Raw genomic sequence first — 19,362 nt, 5'->3', positions numbered from 1 at the left:
TACTTAAGGCGACCCAATAGCTGAGTGGTTAGTTTACACTCCACAATAATGCAAATGTCCTGAGCAGTGAGTCCCTGGTTTGATTTTTGGATGGAGACCATAAGCTGTGATTCCTTTATCTTCTTTTCTCAGTATTCTTCACTCGCTCTCCACTGTCACTGCATAATAAAGTACCCGAAAAGAAAACATGTTAAAGCAGCTTTACAAATTATTCTGATATAGCATTAGAAAGATTTTTGGTCTATTTGAGCTCAGGACGAATGCAGACACCTTCTAAAGCATATTTCCAGCTTGATTGATTTCTTGGCTGCTGTGTTGGCTGGACAGAAACGGTTTATGTTAACTCAGTGTCTGGGTGCCACCTGGGGTCTGAATTCAAACTAATCAGCCTCTACAGTCCTGGCAGAGCCGATTTCCTCCAGCCGCTGCTTTAAGCCCGGCAGAATGGCCTCCTTCATGTCGCAGCCTGTTGGGCAAAGGTCAGGTTTTGATTCTGTGTATATGTGAGTTTGTGTGTGAGGTAGTAGTTGTAATCCTAGTGTGATGTTAACAGGAACAACAATCAGGCAACCAGTGAATAAGAAAATCTCAAAAATGTACATTGAAGCTTGAATTTAAGTCCAATCGCGTGTGAAACTGGTGCACTTGAACGTCTTAGCATTATTTTAGCACAAAACTAGCCTGAGGTCACCTCCTTGAATTAGGGTAAATACTCCTGGTAAATAGGTTTGTGTGTACGTTTGTTCAGGTCAGTTGGTGCAAGTGTTTGTGTCCATGCTCGCACAACAAGAAAACAACTTGACTTTGCATGTCCTAACAAGCAGACAGTTGAGGTGACACATGAATACCAAGCATTGTGAGGAAACATAACTTCTGTTGTCCTTTTCCTGAAACCTTATCTTATTTATCAGTAATTATATGATTATGAATAAAGATACTTGCAGAAACTGTGCTTTAGCAGTTGGACAGTGAACAGGATGTCGTGTTTGATGGGTCATGGTAGCAAACAACAAATTCAGATTTGATAGTGACAATTTTAGCTGAATGCAAGCAGATTATTTTCTAATTTATCATCAAATAAATCTCGTGCAGGAAAGCAAGAGGCATTTATGTTGTCAACAGGATATTCTGAATTTAGTTGCTTTTGTTTAATAGCCCATGTGTTTTTGTGATGTGTGGGAAATCTCAGACACTTCAGAATAGCTTCATACTTGAATTTTATTCATTTTTCGTTTCCTACCAATGGATGGCATTTTTCATCCCAGTCTGAAATAGCTCAGAAACTTTTGACTTTCCCAAAATTTTATGGACATTCATGGTCCCCAGATGATCAAGTGTACAGACTTTGATGATCCCTGATTTTTACTGTAGTGCCCACATGAGGTTGGTGTTTTTTACTCCGCCAAGGTACATGGAGTAGGTTTGTCTGTCTGTCTGTCTGTCTGTCTGTCTGTCTGTCTGTCTGTCTGTCTGTCTGTCTGTCTGTCTGTCTGTCTGTCTGTCTGTCTGTCTGTCTGTCTGTCTGTCTGTCTGTCTGTTAGCAACATTACTCAACAACAGAGTAACGGATTTGGATGAAATTTTCAGGGAACGTCATAAATGACACAAGGACCAAGTGATTAGATTTTGGCAGTGATGCGACTTATAGTCTGGATCCACGGATTTGTTAAAGATTTCTGTATCATTGTCTGTTAGCGGCACGGCATCACTGTAACCATTCAGATTCAGATTCAGGAAACTTTATTTGTCCCCAGGGGGCAATTAAAACCATGACACAAAGTGAACACTACATCAGCTGCCTGCTCATGGTCACATGATTGCGATCCTACTACAAATCTACCGCTGCGGACTTATCGGGACTAATCCATCAGAAATCGTACAACGACTGAGCAGCCTTGGCAGAATACTGCACTCTCTAAGTGTCTTTCTTGTTACTAATACTTTACTAAAACAATTACTAATGCTTTTCATTATTTTTTTATCCATTAGTGAGAATGACTTTGGGGTTGTTAACAGTCAGGTTATTAATAAAAGGCCATGGATTTATAGTTATTTAATAAGGCATCAGCTAACTTTAGAAAGTGGTTTGCAAATATGCCTGTTAATTATCGATTAATAAAAGGTTTTAAAGGAGTTTATTAAATTTGTGGATGTAAACGGTAACACATTATATTGTTAGAGGTTAGATGTGTGATACATGGGGAGACTTAACAGTAGCTAGGGGGATTTTTTCACAACGTGACAACCCAGAAATTCTTTTTCCTTCAATCATTATTTACAAATCAACACATTTCACAACTGAATGTGCATTTTGCAACTGTGATGACAGAGGAGTTTCTTAAGAGAATCTAGGTGACCATCTATGGCTTCTGTCCCATCCTATACTTAAATAAACCAGGTCATTCTGTGATTATTCCTGTGGGTTTTACTGTCACAGTTCATCCCAGCGACACTCACACTGACTTCACCTGTTATCAGTGTGGACGGTCAGCTGTGCTAGATGGGACTGACAACAGCTGGCAATCACAGCAAACACACGACACAACACAGAGACAGGGTCAAGGTAGGCAGCTGACGGAGGTTAAATGCTATTTTTAACCCTGATATGGGTCTATTTTTAACAGTAGAAGTGCTGTCGGTGGTCATGAAGTTCAACCTTTAAAAAAAACTGTAAAAGCGACTGAAAAACTGGTCAGTGATAAACGTTCTGCTGCAGGGGTCCGACATGATCTTAACCAGAGATGTCTGACTTTATGATGCAGCAATTCAAATTTTGAAGAATGTAATTACTTCATAGAAATCAGTGTAATTACAAAGTTACTTAAGCAATTGAGAAGATACACTACCGTTCAAAAGTTTGGAGTCACCCAGACAATTTCCTGTTTTCCATTAAAACTCACTTTTATTCAAGTGATGTATGTACAGTTGTGTTCTAGTGATGGTTGCTGGAAATGTTCCTCTGTACCCCTATGTAAATATTCCATTAAAAATCACTAAAAATCGTTTCCAGCTAGAATAGTCATTTACCACATTAACAATGTCTAGACTGGATTTATCATTCATTTAATGTTATCTTCATTGAAAAGAAATCTGCTTTTCTTTCAAAAATAAGGACATTTCTAAGTGACCCCAAACTTTTGAACCGTAGTGTAAGAGTTGGGCTTCACACATAATTCCAGTCTCTCTGAAAACTTGGAAATAGAACAGGAAAAAGTCTGCTTCCAGCTGTTGCTATCAAATGATAACCAAGAAATCTGATTGGTCTGATTGGTCAGACATAATGGAGTGTTCCGGCCTTTCTCCACAGAGCCTAATAATATATGACACATTAACATCAAATAAATGTTGCTGTTAACAAATGATAGATGAGTTCTGTGCTAAAGTTACTGCTATTGTTCTTATAAACGGAGATCACACTGCAAAAACTCCAAATCTTACCAAGTCTATTTGTCTTATTTTTAGTCAAAATGTCTCATCCCACTTGATTTAAGATAAATTCACTTAACAAGTAACATTTCAGCAAGATGGAGGGACTTGTCTAAAGACAATGCATCTTAAATATCTTGTTAAGTCAAACAATCTTGAAATTATCTTGTTTTGAATTGTATTTTACAAGAAAACTCAAAATAAGTTTAACCCTCGTGTCGTCCTGTGGGTCAAAATTGACCCGCTTTAAAGTTTGAAAATGTGGAAAAAATATGTATTTTCATAGCGTAACTTCTGATGTCCACATTTTCAACATTTTTGGGAAGTCTTTGAACATTTTTTGGTGGGAAAAAAGAATCGTTAAAAAAGTTTCTTTAAGAACATTCACATACAATCAACCAAAATCCAGCGAAATTCGCTGGATTTTGGTTGATTTTTTTGTGAAAAAAATATTAGAAGTTTCACTGAAATATATGTAATCACTTTAGATATTTTTAGGATTTTTTGGAAGATTTTTACTCATTTTTTGAAAATATTTACAAGAACTTTCTTGCCAAATTTGAGGGATTTTTCAAAAAACACTTCTAAGGGAGACTTTTATGGAATTATTGGAATTTTCTTCCTGAAGGTTTTGCAAATGTTTAGAAATGTGGGGAATTTTTTTGTTGATTTTTCTGGATTTTTTTCAGACAAGAAAAGAATATTTTGTGGTGCCCGTAAATGAGGACAGCAAGAGGGTTAATACATGTCAAATTAGGAAGTTACATGAAAGCAAAAATTGAATTTTGAGTGAAAAACTGCTATTTTTTTTAGCATGTGTGGCTTATTTTAAGGTTCTTAAGCTTGACAATCCTGGTAAAATATAGCTTAAAATAGGTTTTCCCAGCTAATTTTAAGTTCTCATTATTCTAAATATCATATCTTATTTCAAGAAATCTTACCAAGCCATTTTTCACTTGTTCTATTGGCAGATTTTTTCACTTATTTCAAGGTAAAAGTTCTTGAAATAAGTTTTTTTCTCTTGTTTTGAGAGGGGTGTTTTTTCCAGTGCATGCATTGGATCAGTCCTCTTTTCACAACCATGTTGTCTTACATGTTCAGAGACAACAACATACAGAGCGACACATATCCTAAACTAACTCTGTGTCTCTCTTTCTGTGCCTTTCGATTTCAAGTCGTTATCCAGATGCGAAGGTGATCAACTTCGGCACATGGTTCATCTTCAGCTTCCCCATCGCCATCATCATGCTGGTCCTCACCTGGCTGTGGCTGCACTTCCTCTTCCTGGGCTGCAAGTGAGTAACGGTGTTGGTGTGAGTCGTCCAGATTGTGACCTACTGTGCTTCTAGTTGTTCTAGTGATGATCATGTCCAGGTGTGTGATTACAGCGATGCGTCTCCTACTTGTACACCTCTACATGTTATTATTATGGACTCATGGTAATCCCTGTGTCTGGATGTTGCTGCAGTGCTGTTCAGTGTCCTGTGGCTGCAGATGAGAAATAACAGAACGACTGTGTCACCGTATGGTTGATGTCGTTATTACTGTGTGTTCAGCTTCAGAGAAACATGTTCGCTGAGTAAGAAACGCAAAACCAGGAGAGAGATGCTTTCAGAGAGGAGGATCCATGAGGAATATGCAAAACTGGGACCCATCAGGTGTGTGTGGACTCCTTTTTCAAGCTTCCCTGACTGTTGCTGACAATTAATTGTCAATTACTGTGGATAGTTTGAGGTGATATAACAAAAATGTACAGCTTTAGGCAAGGATGGGTACCGAGCCCCAGTATTAAATGAGCCATGGTGTGAAATTTTTAAATTCCAAAAGATTGATAAGCTCTGATGTTAATCGTTCTGCTAACGGTACTGTAGAAAGTAAGAAGATCGCTGTGTTGCAAATTCAGTCTCATCACTATAAGACATGAGTCTGATGTGTGTGTGTCCATGCTGCACTTTTGCTTTCTAATTCCAAAACAGTGTTCTGTCTGTCAGAGTCTATAACTTCGTGTTGCGAGCCAGAGGGTCTGAAATTCAGAGCATCTTCTGATCTTCACTTTCAGAGCACAAAGCAGCAGGATTTAGTGAAGCTGCAGACAAAACTGTCTTTATTTTCACTGTTTATCTGCCTGAACATTGGTGTTAGTGGTAGAAGAAGTACAGTTTTCTTCACTGAGCTATTAAAAGCACAGTAAGAATGCTGTCAAAATCCTGCATTCATTTTATACTTAACAGTAAAAAGTGAAGCAGGTTTTATCAGCACAATGTACTGATAATAACTGAATATCTGTGCAATGTGGAGCTTTAAATTCTGACATAATGCTGGACAGTTTAATGAAACACGTTGCATCATGTTTTATTCTGTGAATAAAATCCTTGACACTGTCCACAGTACTCTGATCATCCCATCAACACATTAGTGTCTACATACATTTTTAATACGATCGAGAAAATTAAGTAATATTTATTCAGTTCTTAATTTGTTTCATTATTTTCTCTTTAGAAAACAAAACAAACCAACAAAAATAATCAAAAAGTACTGATAAGAATACCGTCAAACACCACACCGATAAGCAGTATCAGTGAAAGTAGTAGTACTAATAAAATCTTAACGATACCCATCCCTAGCTTTAGAGGATAGCTTACCATCTTCAGGTGTTTTTCAGCCTAACTGCAGTGGAAACTAGACTGAAAGTTTTACATACATGTGCATTTTTACATTTTGTTTATAAACACCAAAAATATCTAGCTGCATACACTTTTCACTGATTTACAGAACACTTATCTGAGAGCTTTTGTCTAATAAAATTCTAAATTTTCATGTGATTGTTTAGCCTGAGTAAAGGATGTGATCAGGTCGTGCAAGTTCAAGACCTGCGTGTACACAGTTTATGTATACATCTAACTGACACACTCAGATGTGATATTGTGGCACAATCATCCTGTAATCATTGCTGACGCATTACTGTGGTTTGCAGCTATCCAGAGGTGGTGACCGGTGTTTTCTTCATCCTGATGACTCTGCTGTGGTTCACCAGAGAGCCTGGTTTCGTGCCCGGTTGGACGTCTCTCTTTGAAAAGTTAGTACTTAAAATGTTGCGATACAGCCGTAGAAACTGAGAAGTGTCAGTGACTGGTGGCCTCACTGTCTGTAGCGCCGGTTTTCAGTAACTAATGCTGTCTGCACCATGTCGCACACACACTTTACACTGAACTTTATGGCATCTAAATAAACACGTTGTTTCAGATAAGTACACTACCATTCAAAAGTTTGGAGTCACTTAGAAATATCCTTATTTTTGAAAGAAAAGCATTTTTTTTCCAGGGAAGATAACATGACATGAATCAGAAATCCAGTGTAGACATTGTTAATGTGGTAAATGACTATTCTAGCTGGAAACAGCTGATTTTTAATGGAATATCTCCATAGAGGTACAGAGGAACATTTCCAGCAACCATCACTCCTGTGTTCTAATGCTACATTGTGTTAGCTAATGGTGTTGAAAGGCTAATTGATGATTAGAAAACCCTTGTGTAGTTATGTTAGCACATGGATAAAAGTGTGAGTTTTCATGAAATTACCTGGGTGACCTCAACCTTTTGAACTGTAATGTACATTTTTTGCATGTGTTTTACATCTGTTTTCCCTCTTAGGAAAGGCTACAGAACCGATGCAACAGTGTCTGTCCTTCTGGGCTTTCTGCTCTTCCTCATCCCTGCCAGGAGACCCTTCTCTTCCTCCTCCTCCTCCTCCTCCAGCTGTAGAAACTCAGGTCACAATCATGCACTCTTGGAGTTGGCAGTTGTATAACTTTTGGGGTATCTTGTCAGTAAAGTTGTTTAGCACTGCAGATCCAGCTTTGTTGCCATTCATAGATTTACTGTGACTGTCTGATCACATCTTCATAGAAGCTTTAATCAGCAACAGAAACCAAAAAATGACCTACAGCTGCTTTATTGTTTTAACGTTGGATTCATTTAACAACAGAGAAAAACCTAATAGTTGCATCTTTGTTTTTTTACTGACAAAATATAATGGCACAGTTTGTGACAAATAGATATGCTCCAAACTGTTGTTCTTTCCAGAGGTCCTTGTTTGCATCATCAGCCTCTAGAGGTTGATTTACTGCCTGAGAGGTTCACTGGGTCAGACATAAACAGTTCAACCTCAGACACCGATTTTCTACGGTTGTGTTGTGTTTTGAAAAGTACTTGGAAACTTGTATTTTACAGTTTCATGCTCCTCAGCACAATATGGTTTAGTACTGACTCTAACCTCAAAACACGAAAACCTGAAAGACCCCGACCATAACCCAGGCACACATATGTAGTTCAGACATGTACTTACTTTAATTCTTTGCTTAATGGGTTGTTTTTTGTAAATTTACAAACATTTTGAAGACATTTCTTTATCAGAACTCTACTTTTTGATTATTTTCTATTAATCAAATAGAATATAGTATTTAACCAGTACAATTATCTGGTATTAATCACTTGCATGGCCTGGATAGTTTTGAGTTTATACATTGTAAAAAAGCTTTAATGGAAAAAGATGCAAGCAACAACATATTATTTAGAGAATAAAGCCTTCAATAATGGATGAATGATAAATATATAGTTACTTGAGATCGTAATTTTCCTGTAATCAGTCCAATATTGGATTGTTGTGTTTTGGAAGTTAATAGGACATAATTATGAAATCCTCCACCTGCAAAATAAAGTCTTCCTAAAAAGTCTCTATCATACTTATGTACAATACACACAATTAAAATGGTAATAATGTTGTGAAAAATATCAAAATGTATAAAATTATTACAAATAGTTTTACAGTCAGGAATACGGTACCAGTTTAACTCTCTTGTGAATAGGAACCATAGATGTTCCTCCTATAATGGCATCTTTCTGTGGTTTCAAACCATCAGATGACGACTCAGAGTCGGACCCTCTGGCTCCTATGATCACCTGGAAGGACTTCCAGAGACTGATGCCGTGGGAGATCGTCATCCTGGTGGGAGGAGGCTATGCACTGGCGGCTGGCTGCAAGGTAATGGTTCTGGGTGTGTTCTTGTAATAGTGTACTGTACTGCCCTCTGATTTACCTGCTGTCTCTGGAAATATAACTGGATATAAACTAGTTTACACAAACAGTACAAAAAGGTGGGTTAAAGTGCACTGCTTAATTTACAGCCTTTTACTGTGCAAGCAGACGAACAGCACTAATAGACGAGGAAACTAACTCTATTTCATCAGTCACAACAGACAAAAACACAACATATATTCAACCTAAACCAGGGGTGTCAAACTCATTTTAGTTCAGGTTCCACATTCAGCCCAGTTTGACCTCCAGTGGGCTGGACCAGTAAAATCACACCATAATAACCTATGAAAAACCACAACTCCAAATTTTTCCTTTGTTTTAGTTCAAAAAAGTACATTCTGAAAATGTTCACATTTAAGGAATTAACTTTTTACCACCTGAAATTTCTGAAGAAAACTAAATTCAATTTTGTGCAATATTATGCCTCAGTTTATCATTTACATGTTACAACTTACAGATCACAGTGTCTATAAAGGCATAAACATTTAGTCACAGGTATCTGGAACTGAATGATATCGTATTTTACTTAAAAAAAGACAAAACAACTAAACAAGACAAAATATTACAAAAATGAGACACAAAATGACAAAAGGGAGAAACACAACGACGAAAAAATTAGATAACACGAAACAAAACAAGAGACAAAAAACTTACAAAAAAATCTACAAAAAATGGACAAACAACACAAATGAGACAAAAAAATGACAAAAGCATGAAACAAAATGACAAACATGATACACAAAATGATGAATAAAGCAAAACACAAAACGACAAAAACCAGAAACAAAACATCAAAAACACGAGACAAACGGCAAAAGTCAGACAAAAAAAACAACAAAAACAAGACAATATATTACAAAAATTAGACACAAAATGACAGAAGAACAATGAGCAATCTAGTGTTTTACTTTATGATCAAAACTTATGGTCATGAAATTATTTTAAATTTATAGTTTTACAAAAAAACTTTGAGGGCCGGATTGGACCCTCTGGAGGACCGGTTTTGGCCCGTGGGCCACATGTTTGACACCCCTGACTTAAACCATATATACAACTGTCGTGGATAACTGGTCTATTTCAAATGTATTGAATGATGGATACGTAGATGGAACTTGCCACAATCTGTTCCAAATCCCTAACACCATGTCAGGATTAAAGGAAAACAGATCTGTCTTGAAGTATCATAAATAATGGTGCAGTAAATAATTGGATTTAAACTCATATTCAATACATTATTGTGGTAAAGGCTAGAAAGTGTATATCTGCAGTATATCCCTGTAAAGTATAGTGAAACATGGACCACACTGGGTTAATAGGAATAGCATGTAGACATTAAGGTCAAAGTAGTGTAGATGTGATCGCAGCATGAACATTGGAGACTGACTGTAATGTCTAGGATGCTCATTCATGCTGTGTGTGTGCAGGTGTCGGGCCTGTCAGTGTGGATTGGCAGACAGCTGGAGCCCATGAGTGGTCTTCCTCCCTGGGCAGTCACCCTGCTGGCCTGCCTGCTGGTCTCAGCGGTCACCGAGTTTGCCTCGAACCCGGCAACTCTCACCGTATTCCTGCCCATCCTGTCAGCACTGGTACGACACACTCTCTTCACACACTTCATTTAAAACCTGGTCTTCGTTATTCAGGATGTGAGATATCAGATTAAAGGTGAGACAGAGTAGTAAAGATGAGACAGTCTATTGAGCCACATCACTATCCGTAATGTACGCAAATAAACTGAAGGCTAAGCTGAGTGTTTACTTGGGGCTTCTACACATTTTTATCTCCCTGCAATGTGGCAGACACTAAATAAGAGATAAAAGCACAAACTGTGTTGGCAAGTACTTGATTTCTAGCTACACCTTTTATGAATATTGTATAAAAGAGGAATGAATATCTCAGCTTTCATACCTTTTTGTGTGCCACATTTTGATTTTAGTGATCTTTACCAGGTGGTGCAAAAAGTTGCCAGTTACATAACTCAGGTTGAGAACAAAGGTTGAGACCTTATACTCTTATAAAAATATATAGCGTAAAACACAATGCTAATGTCTGGTGCAGCATAACACAATTCCATTTACAATTACCAGATACAGAGGTCAGGTTGTTTAGCACACTGACAAAACTAAGAAATACATTTCTGCAATAACTGCATCTTCAAGGATTAGATTGGCATTTTGACAAAATATGCCTCTTTGCTTTCTTGCTTAGAGATGTATGATACCACTCACATCAGCAGCTGTTAGCTCAGCACATGTACTACTGTTCAAAAGTATGGGGTCACTTAGAAATGCCCTTATTTTTGAAAGAAAAGCAGCTTTTTTCATTGAGGATAACATTAAATTAACCAGAAGTCCAGTCTAGACATTGTTAATGTGGTAAATGACTATTCTAGCTGGAAACAGCTGATTTTTAATGGAATATCTCCATAGAGGTACAGAGGAACATTTCCAGCAACCATCACTCCTGTGTTCTAATGCTACATTGTGTTAGCTAATGGTGTTGAAAGGCTCATTGATGATTAGAAAACCCTTGTGCAGTTATGTTAGCACATGGATAAAAGTGTGAGCTTTTGCAGAAAACATGAAATTGTCTGAGTGACCCCAAACTTTTGAACGGTCGAGTAGACTGAAACTGCACACATGAACAGCTCAGTGTTACTGCTTTACTCACATTACATAACTCCTCTTCACTTCCAATTTATTTTGGCTAATCTAAATAAGCAAAGACGTGGCGTGTGGAGGACTGCATTGGGACTAAGATCCTGTGGGTCGGAAATTCATTGGCATCAACTTTGATAAAACGTTTCCCATGCAGGTGACCTGTCATTCAAAGCAGCTATGGTCCGAATTAACTTAATACAATTTAAAGGGATGAGTTATATAAAAATTCAAACCTCGTAGTCAAGTTGTCATGAATGTTAAATTAGCTATAGAGACCAAAACCATTCTTTGTAGCAGCCTGTAAACATGTTTACTTTGACTATAAAGTTTGCCGTTTTAACAGTGGGGTCTATGGGATTGACTCACTTTTGCAGCCAGCATCAAGTGGCTGTTCAGGGACCTGCAGTTTTTGGCACTTCTGCATTGGCTTCATTTCCTACCTTTTTGCCATTCGAGAGACGTCTAACATCCAACTCTCACCAAGAAAGCAAACATGCATTTCCCAAAGTATGAAATAATTTCTTTAAAGAATTCACATTACCTTTAATCTTACTGTTAAAGGGCTGTGCAGCATTGGAGAATTTAGTCTAAAAAAGCACACCTGGCTAGATTTACATCAAATTAACAGAATTACTTTGACTTTGCTTGGGATGTTGGTTCATAATCCCATTCTGGTCACACAGAAACCAGCTCTGAAAAATGTCATGTCATGCATGTTGATAAAAAAGTAGAAAAACTAATGCAATCTGACCTCTTCTTCCTCCCTCTTGTCCCCCATTTTGTTCTTCATCTTATTCCTCCCTTTCTCTGTTGTCTGCTCTTCCTTTATTAACCTTTCCTCATTTCTCCTTCTCTTCACTGCTTCTTTCATTTTCTGTCTTGTCTTGGTGCTGCCTCCTCTTTCTGCCTTGTCCCCCCCCATATTATCTTTTTCATATTCTCTCTCTTTACTCCCTTATTTCATCACTCTTGCTATCTCTCCTCATGTCTTCTTTTTGTCTGTTTCCCTCTTTGTTCTCCTCCATCCAGTCAGAGACGCTGCACATCAACCCCCTCCACACTTTGATCCCGTCCACCATGTGCGTGTCATTCGGGGTCATGCTTCCAGTGGGGAACCCCCCCAACGCCATCGTCTTTAGTTACGGCCACGTGCAGATCAGCGACATGGTACGACACTCATGCACTCACTCCATCTGCACCTGCAGCATCAAAAGGCTGAGAGTACTTTCATGTCACATGTTTTTTGTGTTATCATAAGTATGAAAATGTGTTTAATTTCTTCACTATTTGCAGAAAAAAAAATCCATCCATCCATCCATTATCTATACACCATTATACACCATTATTCATTAGGGTCGTGGGGGGCTGGAGTCTATCCCAGCTGACTTAGGGTGAAGGCAGGAGACACCCTGGACAGGTCACCAGTCTATCACAGGACTACACATAGAGACAAACAATCACACTCTCATTCACAGCTACAGACAATTTAGAATCACCAATTAACCTCAGCATGTTTTTGGACTGTGGGAGGAAGCTGGAGAACCTGGAGAAAACCCACACATGTACAGGGAGAACATGCAAACTCCATGCAGAAAGATCTCAGGCCCAGACTGGGACGCAAACCAGGGAACTTCTGTTAGCTGCAAGGCAAAAGTACTAACCACTGATCCACTGTGCAGCCAAACAATATAATGATGCTATTTATTATTTTGGCCATCTAGCTCTTCATAACTCTGCCAAGGAGGCGGAGTCTTGGCAAAGTTATGTCATGGTCGGCGTACGTTTGTCTGTTTGTTCGCAAAATTACTCAAAAACAGATCTGGATGAAATTTTCAGAGAAGGTCATAAATGACAAAAGGACCAAGTGATCAGATTTTGGCAGTGATGCAGCTTATAGTCTGGATCCATGGATTTGTTAAAGATTTCTGTATCATTGTGAGATAGCAGCATGGCGTCACTGTAACCATGACAACAAGTGAACACTGCATCAGCTGCCTGCTGATGATCACATGATTGTGATCCTACTACAAATCCTCCACTGTGGATTTATCAGGACTTATCCATCGGAAATCATACAAGGAACAACTGATTAAATTATGGGGGTGTTTCTGAGTCTCATCAATTCCTGCCGCCTGCTACACATTTAGGTCACGTGATTCAGTATCCGTAAATAACATGTACATGCATAACACACACCTGTGCTCAGCGCAAGGTCATTTTGTTTGTGGGTACATCTACAGGATGGGCCATAAGTTTCCATACATAGGAAAAACAAGCATTTTATGTTGGACAGCTGCTTTTATTTATATAATATGCTGTCTGTAATTACCATTGTTTCAAAAACACATATTAATATGTGTTTTCCACTGTTGATGAACTTCCATTAGCACAGTTGAAGTTCTGCTTGTAATGGTGTTGGTGATACGTTCCTTCAGATGATTTATGTCTCGTATCTTCACCTGATACACCATGGCCTTCAACTGCCCCCAAAGATGGCACCAAATGAATCTTCTAGGGTATCTAAAACATAAAAAATATACATTCTACATTTTCCTATGTATGGAAACTTATGACCCACCCTGTATATTAAATGGTCACATTCTTTTGTGCTGTAATTTCAAGTTTTTTCAAGATTTCAGCTGAAATGATACAACAACTGAGCAGCCTTGGCATAGTACTGCACTCTCTGAGTCTTTTCTTCTTTATATATGCATTCATTTCCAGATCTTTTTTCTCCTCCTCATCTCCAGGTGAAAGCAGGTTTCGGGGTGAACCTGATTGGTGTGGCAGTGGTGATGTTGGCCATCACCACATGGGGGGTTCCCCTCTTCAATCTGACTGAGTTTCCCGCCTGGGCAATGGCCAGGAACGTCACCGGGAGCTTATAACCACCGACGGGCTGTGGGCCAGTGGCAAGAAGAGAAATGAATTACTGAGAGACAGAAGGAGAGAAAGAGATTGGGCAAAGATTTCTGTGTGGAAAGACAATAAGAAAATGACATATGGTGTGTCAAGAGGATGGTTTTGCTCAGAGGCAGACTGATTAAACTGGCCTTACAGGAGGAGGATGGATGGGGGAAAGGAGCAGAAGAGGTGAAGGAAGAACTGTAATCTGTTGCATTAAAAAAGATTATATTTGTATTGGCCATATAGGGGTGTTATGAGGAACGCCTTATTTAAAGTGATCTCTGGGGGAAACTCAAACACCCAGCAGAAACTTTTTTTTTTTTACTTCTGTTATTGCAATTTGACAGAAATCCTACTTTCAGCCAATCATTAATAACCACAGACATGTTTGTGGTTATCAAAAACTGATGTTCTGTTTTCTGATTTATAATAGAAACAATGATAAGTTGTGTTTTTATGTCTGGAAAGTATTTTCAGAGCCACGTCATGCCTTCTTCTGTGGATTACTTGATGTTTAGATAGAAATAAGCTGCATGGCCACTGTAGACGAGCCTCTTTTTAATGCATGCTTGCTGAACTTAACCTCTGCTGCACTTAAATGTATTGTTAACTGGATCACATACATTTCAACAGGGCTTGTACATTTGGAGTTTTTGTCTTCAGTTACACTGCGGTGTAAAAATAAGATCTGACTACTGTATTCAAGCACGATAAAAGCATGAAAAGAGGTGTCTACTACGGCTGCTGGTGTACTGTATACATAGAGGTACTGTACTTATTATGAAGCCTTTTACATGTACTCAGTATCTCTGCATAAGAGGCTGTATGCCTTTCTATAGAGAGAGATAAAATCCTATACACTGTTTATGTATGTTCTTAGCTGCTACTGATACTGTGTTGAAAATCTTGGCTCTCTTCATATCTGACTGATGTCTTTACCAAAGTTTCTGAAGCTGATTTTGTGCCCTGGTATGCTGTGGACATTTGATTGTTGTCGGTACAATTAAAGCACCTAGCAGTGCCTTTACCATGTTGGTGCCTGTCATAAACAGTTTGCCTCCTCTGGGTCACCCTAACAGTCTTACTACCTTGCTGTGATCTCAGAGCAGTGCAGGGCCAGAGATCTCTACCTTCCTCCCTAAATCATGGAAAGCAATGGTGTAGTAGTTTTTTAATGTCCTGTTTGTCAACTATGTCCAATGTACTGTATTTACAGTATAGATTAGTCCTGAATTGGCTGACTAACCACATCATCAGGTATTTTATTCTACATTTATTTCTGATCTTTCCTTGTAGCTTTTCATTATTTTTCAGCCTGGAATCTTGCAGACAGACTCCTGCCTTTGTTCTGTATGTTCTGCAGGGTGCTTTGGACAAACAAGGCCCCTATCTGAGCTGCATTTAAAGGTGAAGCAAGTATTTCTAAACAGTACACCTTTTGTCAAATTAAGTGACATCTGTCTTAAACCACAGACTGTCTATAAAAGTTAGGTGCAGTTGTTGGGTCAGAAAGGTGAAGCCAGTGGGAACAACATTTAAACCTGCATTTTTTCTATCGGCCAACAGGGGGCGACTCCTCCGGTTGTAAAAAGAAGTGACTGTACAGAAGTCTATGAGGAAATGCCCCGACTTCTCACTTGATTTGAAACGTCAGTAAAGCTTTTTTTGTTGCGTTTATGGTCTTTACTGTTAGCTTCTAGACTTTTTCCAATACAGCATGACTTTCATCTTATAGTGTTGTTCTATTTAGAGTAAAATAGACCGTAAAGAAGGATATATTTTGTGATTGACAGCTTGGTACTATATGGGTGTGTGTTCTTGGGCTCTCCATCTGATCCACCCCTTGTTTGTTACATCTCATTTCAAAAGACAGTAACCTGAGACGTCTCAACAGTCGTTCACAAACCAGTGGGTGATGTCTCAGTAGCTACAGCCATCTTTTATATAGTCTGTGTCTACAACCTGTATGTTAGATGCTGCTTTTTGTCATATTGAATACATTTTAAAACATCAAAACTAGATGAAGTTAAAAAAGGACTTTTTTACGTTAAGTTCTGTCTTGGTCCTGCTGGTAGAAAACTACAGTAAATGTTTTTTTTTAAATGAAGTTTTCACTTTTGCCTGTAAAGCAACAGGACAACTGTATCTGGTCTTCACTTGGAGGATTCTCCTGGCATGTGAATACAGAATGAAATACAGTAGAGTTTTGAATGAGGCATTGAAAGCATCGAAGGATATGAGTGAGTACAGGGTTGTATGATGCAGAAATCTGTTCAATCAGCTGTCAAATCACAATAACTGTTTGGTGGTGAAAAGGTTTGCACAAAACACTGTACTGTGCAGAACTGTTAAAGATATGCTTTATATTTTTACACAAATTTTAAAAATAATTTGTGACATTTTTTATATCACTACATTATAAGTATAGGCGTTTAGCGTAGGTTGAATCAGAGGCCTGCGTTTTTCTTGTGTAATTTATTCACTTCTACTGAAGGTTTCATACATGTCAATGTTGTGTTGCAGCAGTGACCTTTGACCCAGGGGCCACACTCCTCTGTAAATACATACAGGTTTGTAATATATGCATAATGTGCCTTTGCCTGTTTCAAATGAGCTGTACCATTGTTAAATTATGTGTTTTACTTTGATAATGCATTCATATCCAACTACAGCAAACTAGAGTTAGGATGGCACGTTATATATGTACAACAATAAAACAACTAAAACCGCTCAGTTGATTTCATTTATTCACAAACAACACAAGTCAGTCACACTTGTCTGATTTTGCCATGAGGCACTGTTGTGGAATTATAAGGGGCCTGCAATCAGTAAAAACCGGCATTTATTTGTAAATCACAATTGTATCATTACTGATGGCTTTGAACTCATAAAAATGTCATTAACCCCGAACATCAGCAGTATTTCAATAAAGAGAATCACAGAAAAAGCATCTTGGACAGTGTTAGGAGAAGTGACTCTTAAGTCAAAGACACACCCAGCATGTGAGAGACTGCAGAACCCCAGTGTAATTAGGTATTTCACAGGTAACAATTGTAAAATTTGTCCACAATGACATGATAAGTTATGTTTATGTGAAATCCAACAGTACTCATTAAGTGCACATTACACTGGCTGGGTTGGATGACATGAGCTGATGTCACTTCATTGCATTCTGAAGATGGAAGCTCGTACAGTTCCCTGGTGCTGTCATTTGGATTTCCTAAAGCAGCGTTTTTCTCTACAAATAAATAACGATAAAGGTGAAGGAAAGGTACTCTGTCCACAATGAAGTTGAAAACTCCTTTCCAAGTCCTGTATCTCTGCCCCAAGTTTGAACATGACAAAAAGTCATGCATCTTGCAAGTTTTGATGGTTGTGTAGTGGTTAGGACGCCTCCTGGGGGCCTTCAGCTGGTTTAAAGCCTTCTTTCTGCATTTTCTCCTTGTATTTCAAGAAATCTCTTCTCTTGGTGAAATATTTCACCTGTCAGGGAAGAAGGGGAAGATCGACAAGAGGTTAAAGATTTAAAAGTAGATCTACAATTAATTTAAAAAAAAAAAAAAAAAAAAAAAAAAAAAAAAAAACTTTTAGAAATGGAGTATTTTACCCATTGTGCAGGACAGTTTGCCTCAAATTCACTTTGGAACTTCTGGCAGGATGCAGCTCTGTCATCATTGTCATCTAAACATTTCCAGAGCAGGTCCCTGGCGTCCCAGCAGGCCTTTCTCTCTGCTGAGTTTGGAGCTGTCATTGCTGCTGGACTCTGGGAGGGAATTCACAAGGAAAAAGGAAAGATTATTTAGAGCAGAACCTGCCACAGCTGCTACTAAAAGATGTATAAACAGTTAAAAACACAGTTATTGTACATCAAAATACACTAACGACAGACCAGTATCTTGGCATTTTAGCTTACAATTTAAAAAAAAATGTAAAGCACATTGAGTTGCCTTTGCGTATGAAATGTGCTATACAAATACATCTGACTTGCCTTACAATAGCTTTCAACCATCACTATAACCAGGTAAGCTGATAGTAGTTGTCAGTTGGAGCCATCTGAGCTGTTACTCACCGAATGAAACCTTAAAACCTCCCGGAGGACTTGTTCGTTCCGACCACCGCTTCTTTCTTGCTGCTGTCACTCCATAAAAGCCCCCAAAATTACCCGAATGCTGTTACGACTCAATAACCACCAGACTTTTATAACGTGTTTGGTTTCTGACTAAAGTGAAGGACGCGAGCAGCACCACTTCCGTGTCGCATGATGATGACGTAGCGGCGTGATTAGCCAAATGGACCAGGTGATGGCGCAGTTGGAAAACAAAAGAAGAGAGAAACATTTTTTAAAGTTTGACTTGTAAATTCTAAAGAAATACACAACTCAGTTAACTTAATGTTACTATTATTGATACGGCAAACACGACAAATGATATTTTTGAATGTCGTATGTAACTTGTGTGGCAGGTTTCGTCATAAATCCTGCTGAGGAAGCAACAGGTGAGACTGATTTGTTAGCTTACGTTGCAGCGTTCTTAGCTTAATGGGTTTTATTTTCAATGAAAACATGTCTCTTTCGCTTCCTGTGAACCATACATGCAACCTAGCATTTTAGCCAAAACACTGCCACATCCCAGCTGTGTTATATATTGTTGTTTTTTTGTGGTTGAAATGACTTAATATTCAATAAAGGAGAAATAAACTTTCAAATGACAGTATAGTATATAAGAACACTGAGTTTTACAGTGTTGCTTGCTGTCACTTATACTTTACTATTTTTTAATTTTTAAACTCAGAGACTAAAGGATAACTAAAAACAAACAAAAAAAGACAGAGTATTAATGAAAATGCTGTTCGTTGCAACATCCAGTCAACAACAGAAGTGAGCAATCTTACTTAAAAGTCAAATCATTCCAGACTGAGTCGCCTCTCAATTGCTACATTACTTCTAAGTTGACAAGTGGACTGTCTCTTCTTGTAAACAATCAAAACAAAGTATTTAAAAAGACTACATGAGACATTTTCTCTGCAGTAAAAGTAAATACATCTATGACCACTGACCCCTAAGTTAGAAAACCTGTGATCATTGAAAGCACACTGAGTACACCTGGTGTTTTCCATATTGTATATGGAATATCAATCAATCAATCAATCAATCAATCAATCAATCAATCTATCTATCTATCTATCTATCTATCTATCTATCTATCTATCTATCTATCTATCTATCTATCTATCTATCTATCTATCTATCTATCTATCTATCTATCTATCTATCTATCTA

The 19,362-nt window shown here is 38.1% G+C and overlaps 2 protein-coding genes across 2 annotated transcripts in view; one reads left to right on the top strand and one right to left on the bottom strand.

Moving 5' to 3' along the window:
• The window catches only part of slc13a4 (solute carrier family 13 member 4), a 38,137-nt gene extending 21,322 nt beyond the window's left edge, over positions 1-16,815 (top strand). Inside the window, exons 9-16 of the mRNA XM_023285388.3 lie at positions 4,602-4,721; positions 4,983-5,084; positions 6,401-6,502; positions 7,077-7,195; positions 8,345-8,466; positions 9,945-10,106; positions 12,207-12,344; positions 13,928-16,815. Coding sequence (XP_023141156.1) covers positions 4,602-4,721; positions 4,983-5,084; positions 6,401-6,502; positions 7,077-7,195; positions 8,345-8,466; positions 9,945-10,106; positions 12,207-12,344; positions 13,928-14,065 — 1,003 coding nt within the window. The 3' untranslated portion in view covers positions 14,066-16,815. The remainder of the gene's footprint in view (positions 1-4,601; positions 4,722-4,982; positions 5,085-6,400; positions 6,503-7,076; positions 7,196-8,344; positions 8,467-9,944; positions 10,107-12,206; positions 12,345-13,927) is intronic.
• LOC111578541 (cytochrome c oxidase assembly factor 6 homolog) lies at positions 16,814-18,358 on the bottom strand. The gene is made up of 3 exons (XM_023285387.3): positions 18,154-18,358; positions 17,692-17,847; positions 16,814-17,567 (listed from the first exon to the last, which is right to left on the bottom strand). Exons 2-3 carry the CDS (start codon positions 17,833-17,835, stop codon positions 17,469-17,471), a joined length of 243 nt encoding a protein of 80 aa, XP_023141155.1. The 5' UTR covers positions 17,836-17,847; positions 18,154-18,358; the 3' UTR covers positions 16,814-17,468.
• Positions 18,359-19,362: the final 1,004 nt, after the last annotated feature.

Source organism: Amphiprion ocellaris, chromosome 21 (assembly GCF_022539595.1).
Source record: "Amphiprion ocellaris isolate individual 3 ecotype Okinawa chromosome 21, ASM2253959v1, whole genome shotgun sequence".
Lineage (NCBI taxonomy): Eukaryota > Metazoa > Chordata > Actinopteri > Pomacentridae > Amphiprion > Amphiprion ocellaris.
The sequence above is the reverse complement of the archived record's forward strand: the minus strand, read 5'-3'. Positions and strand labels throughout refer to the sequence as shown.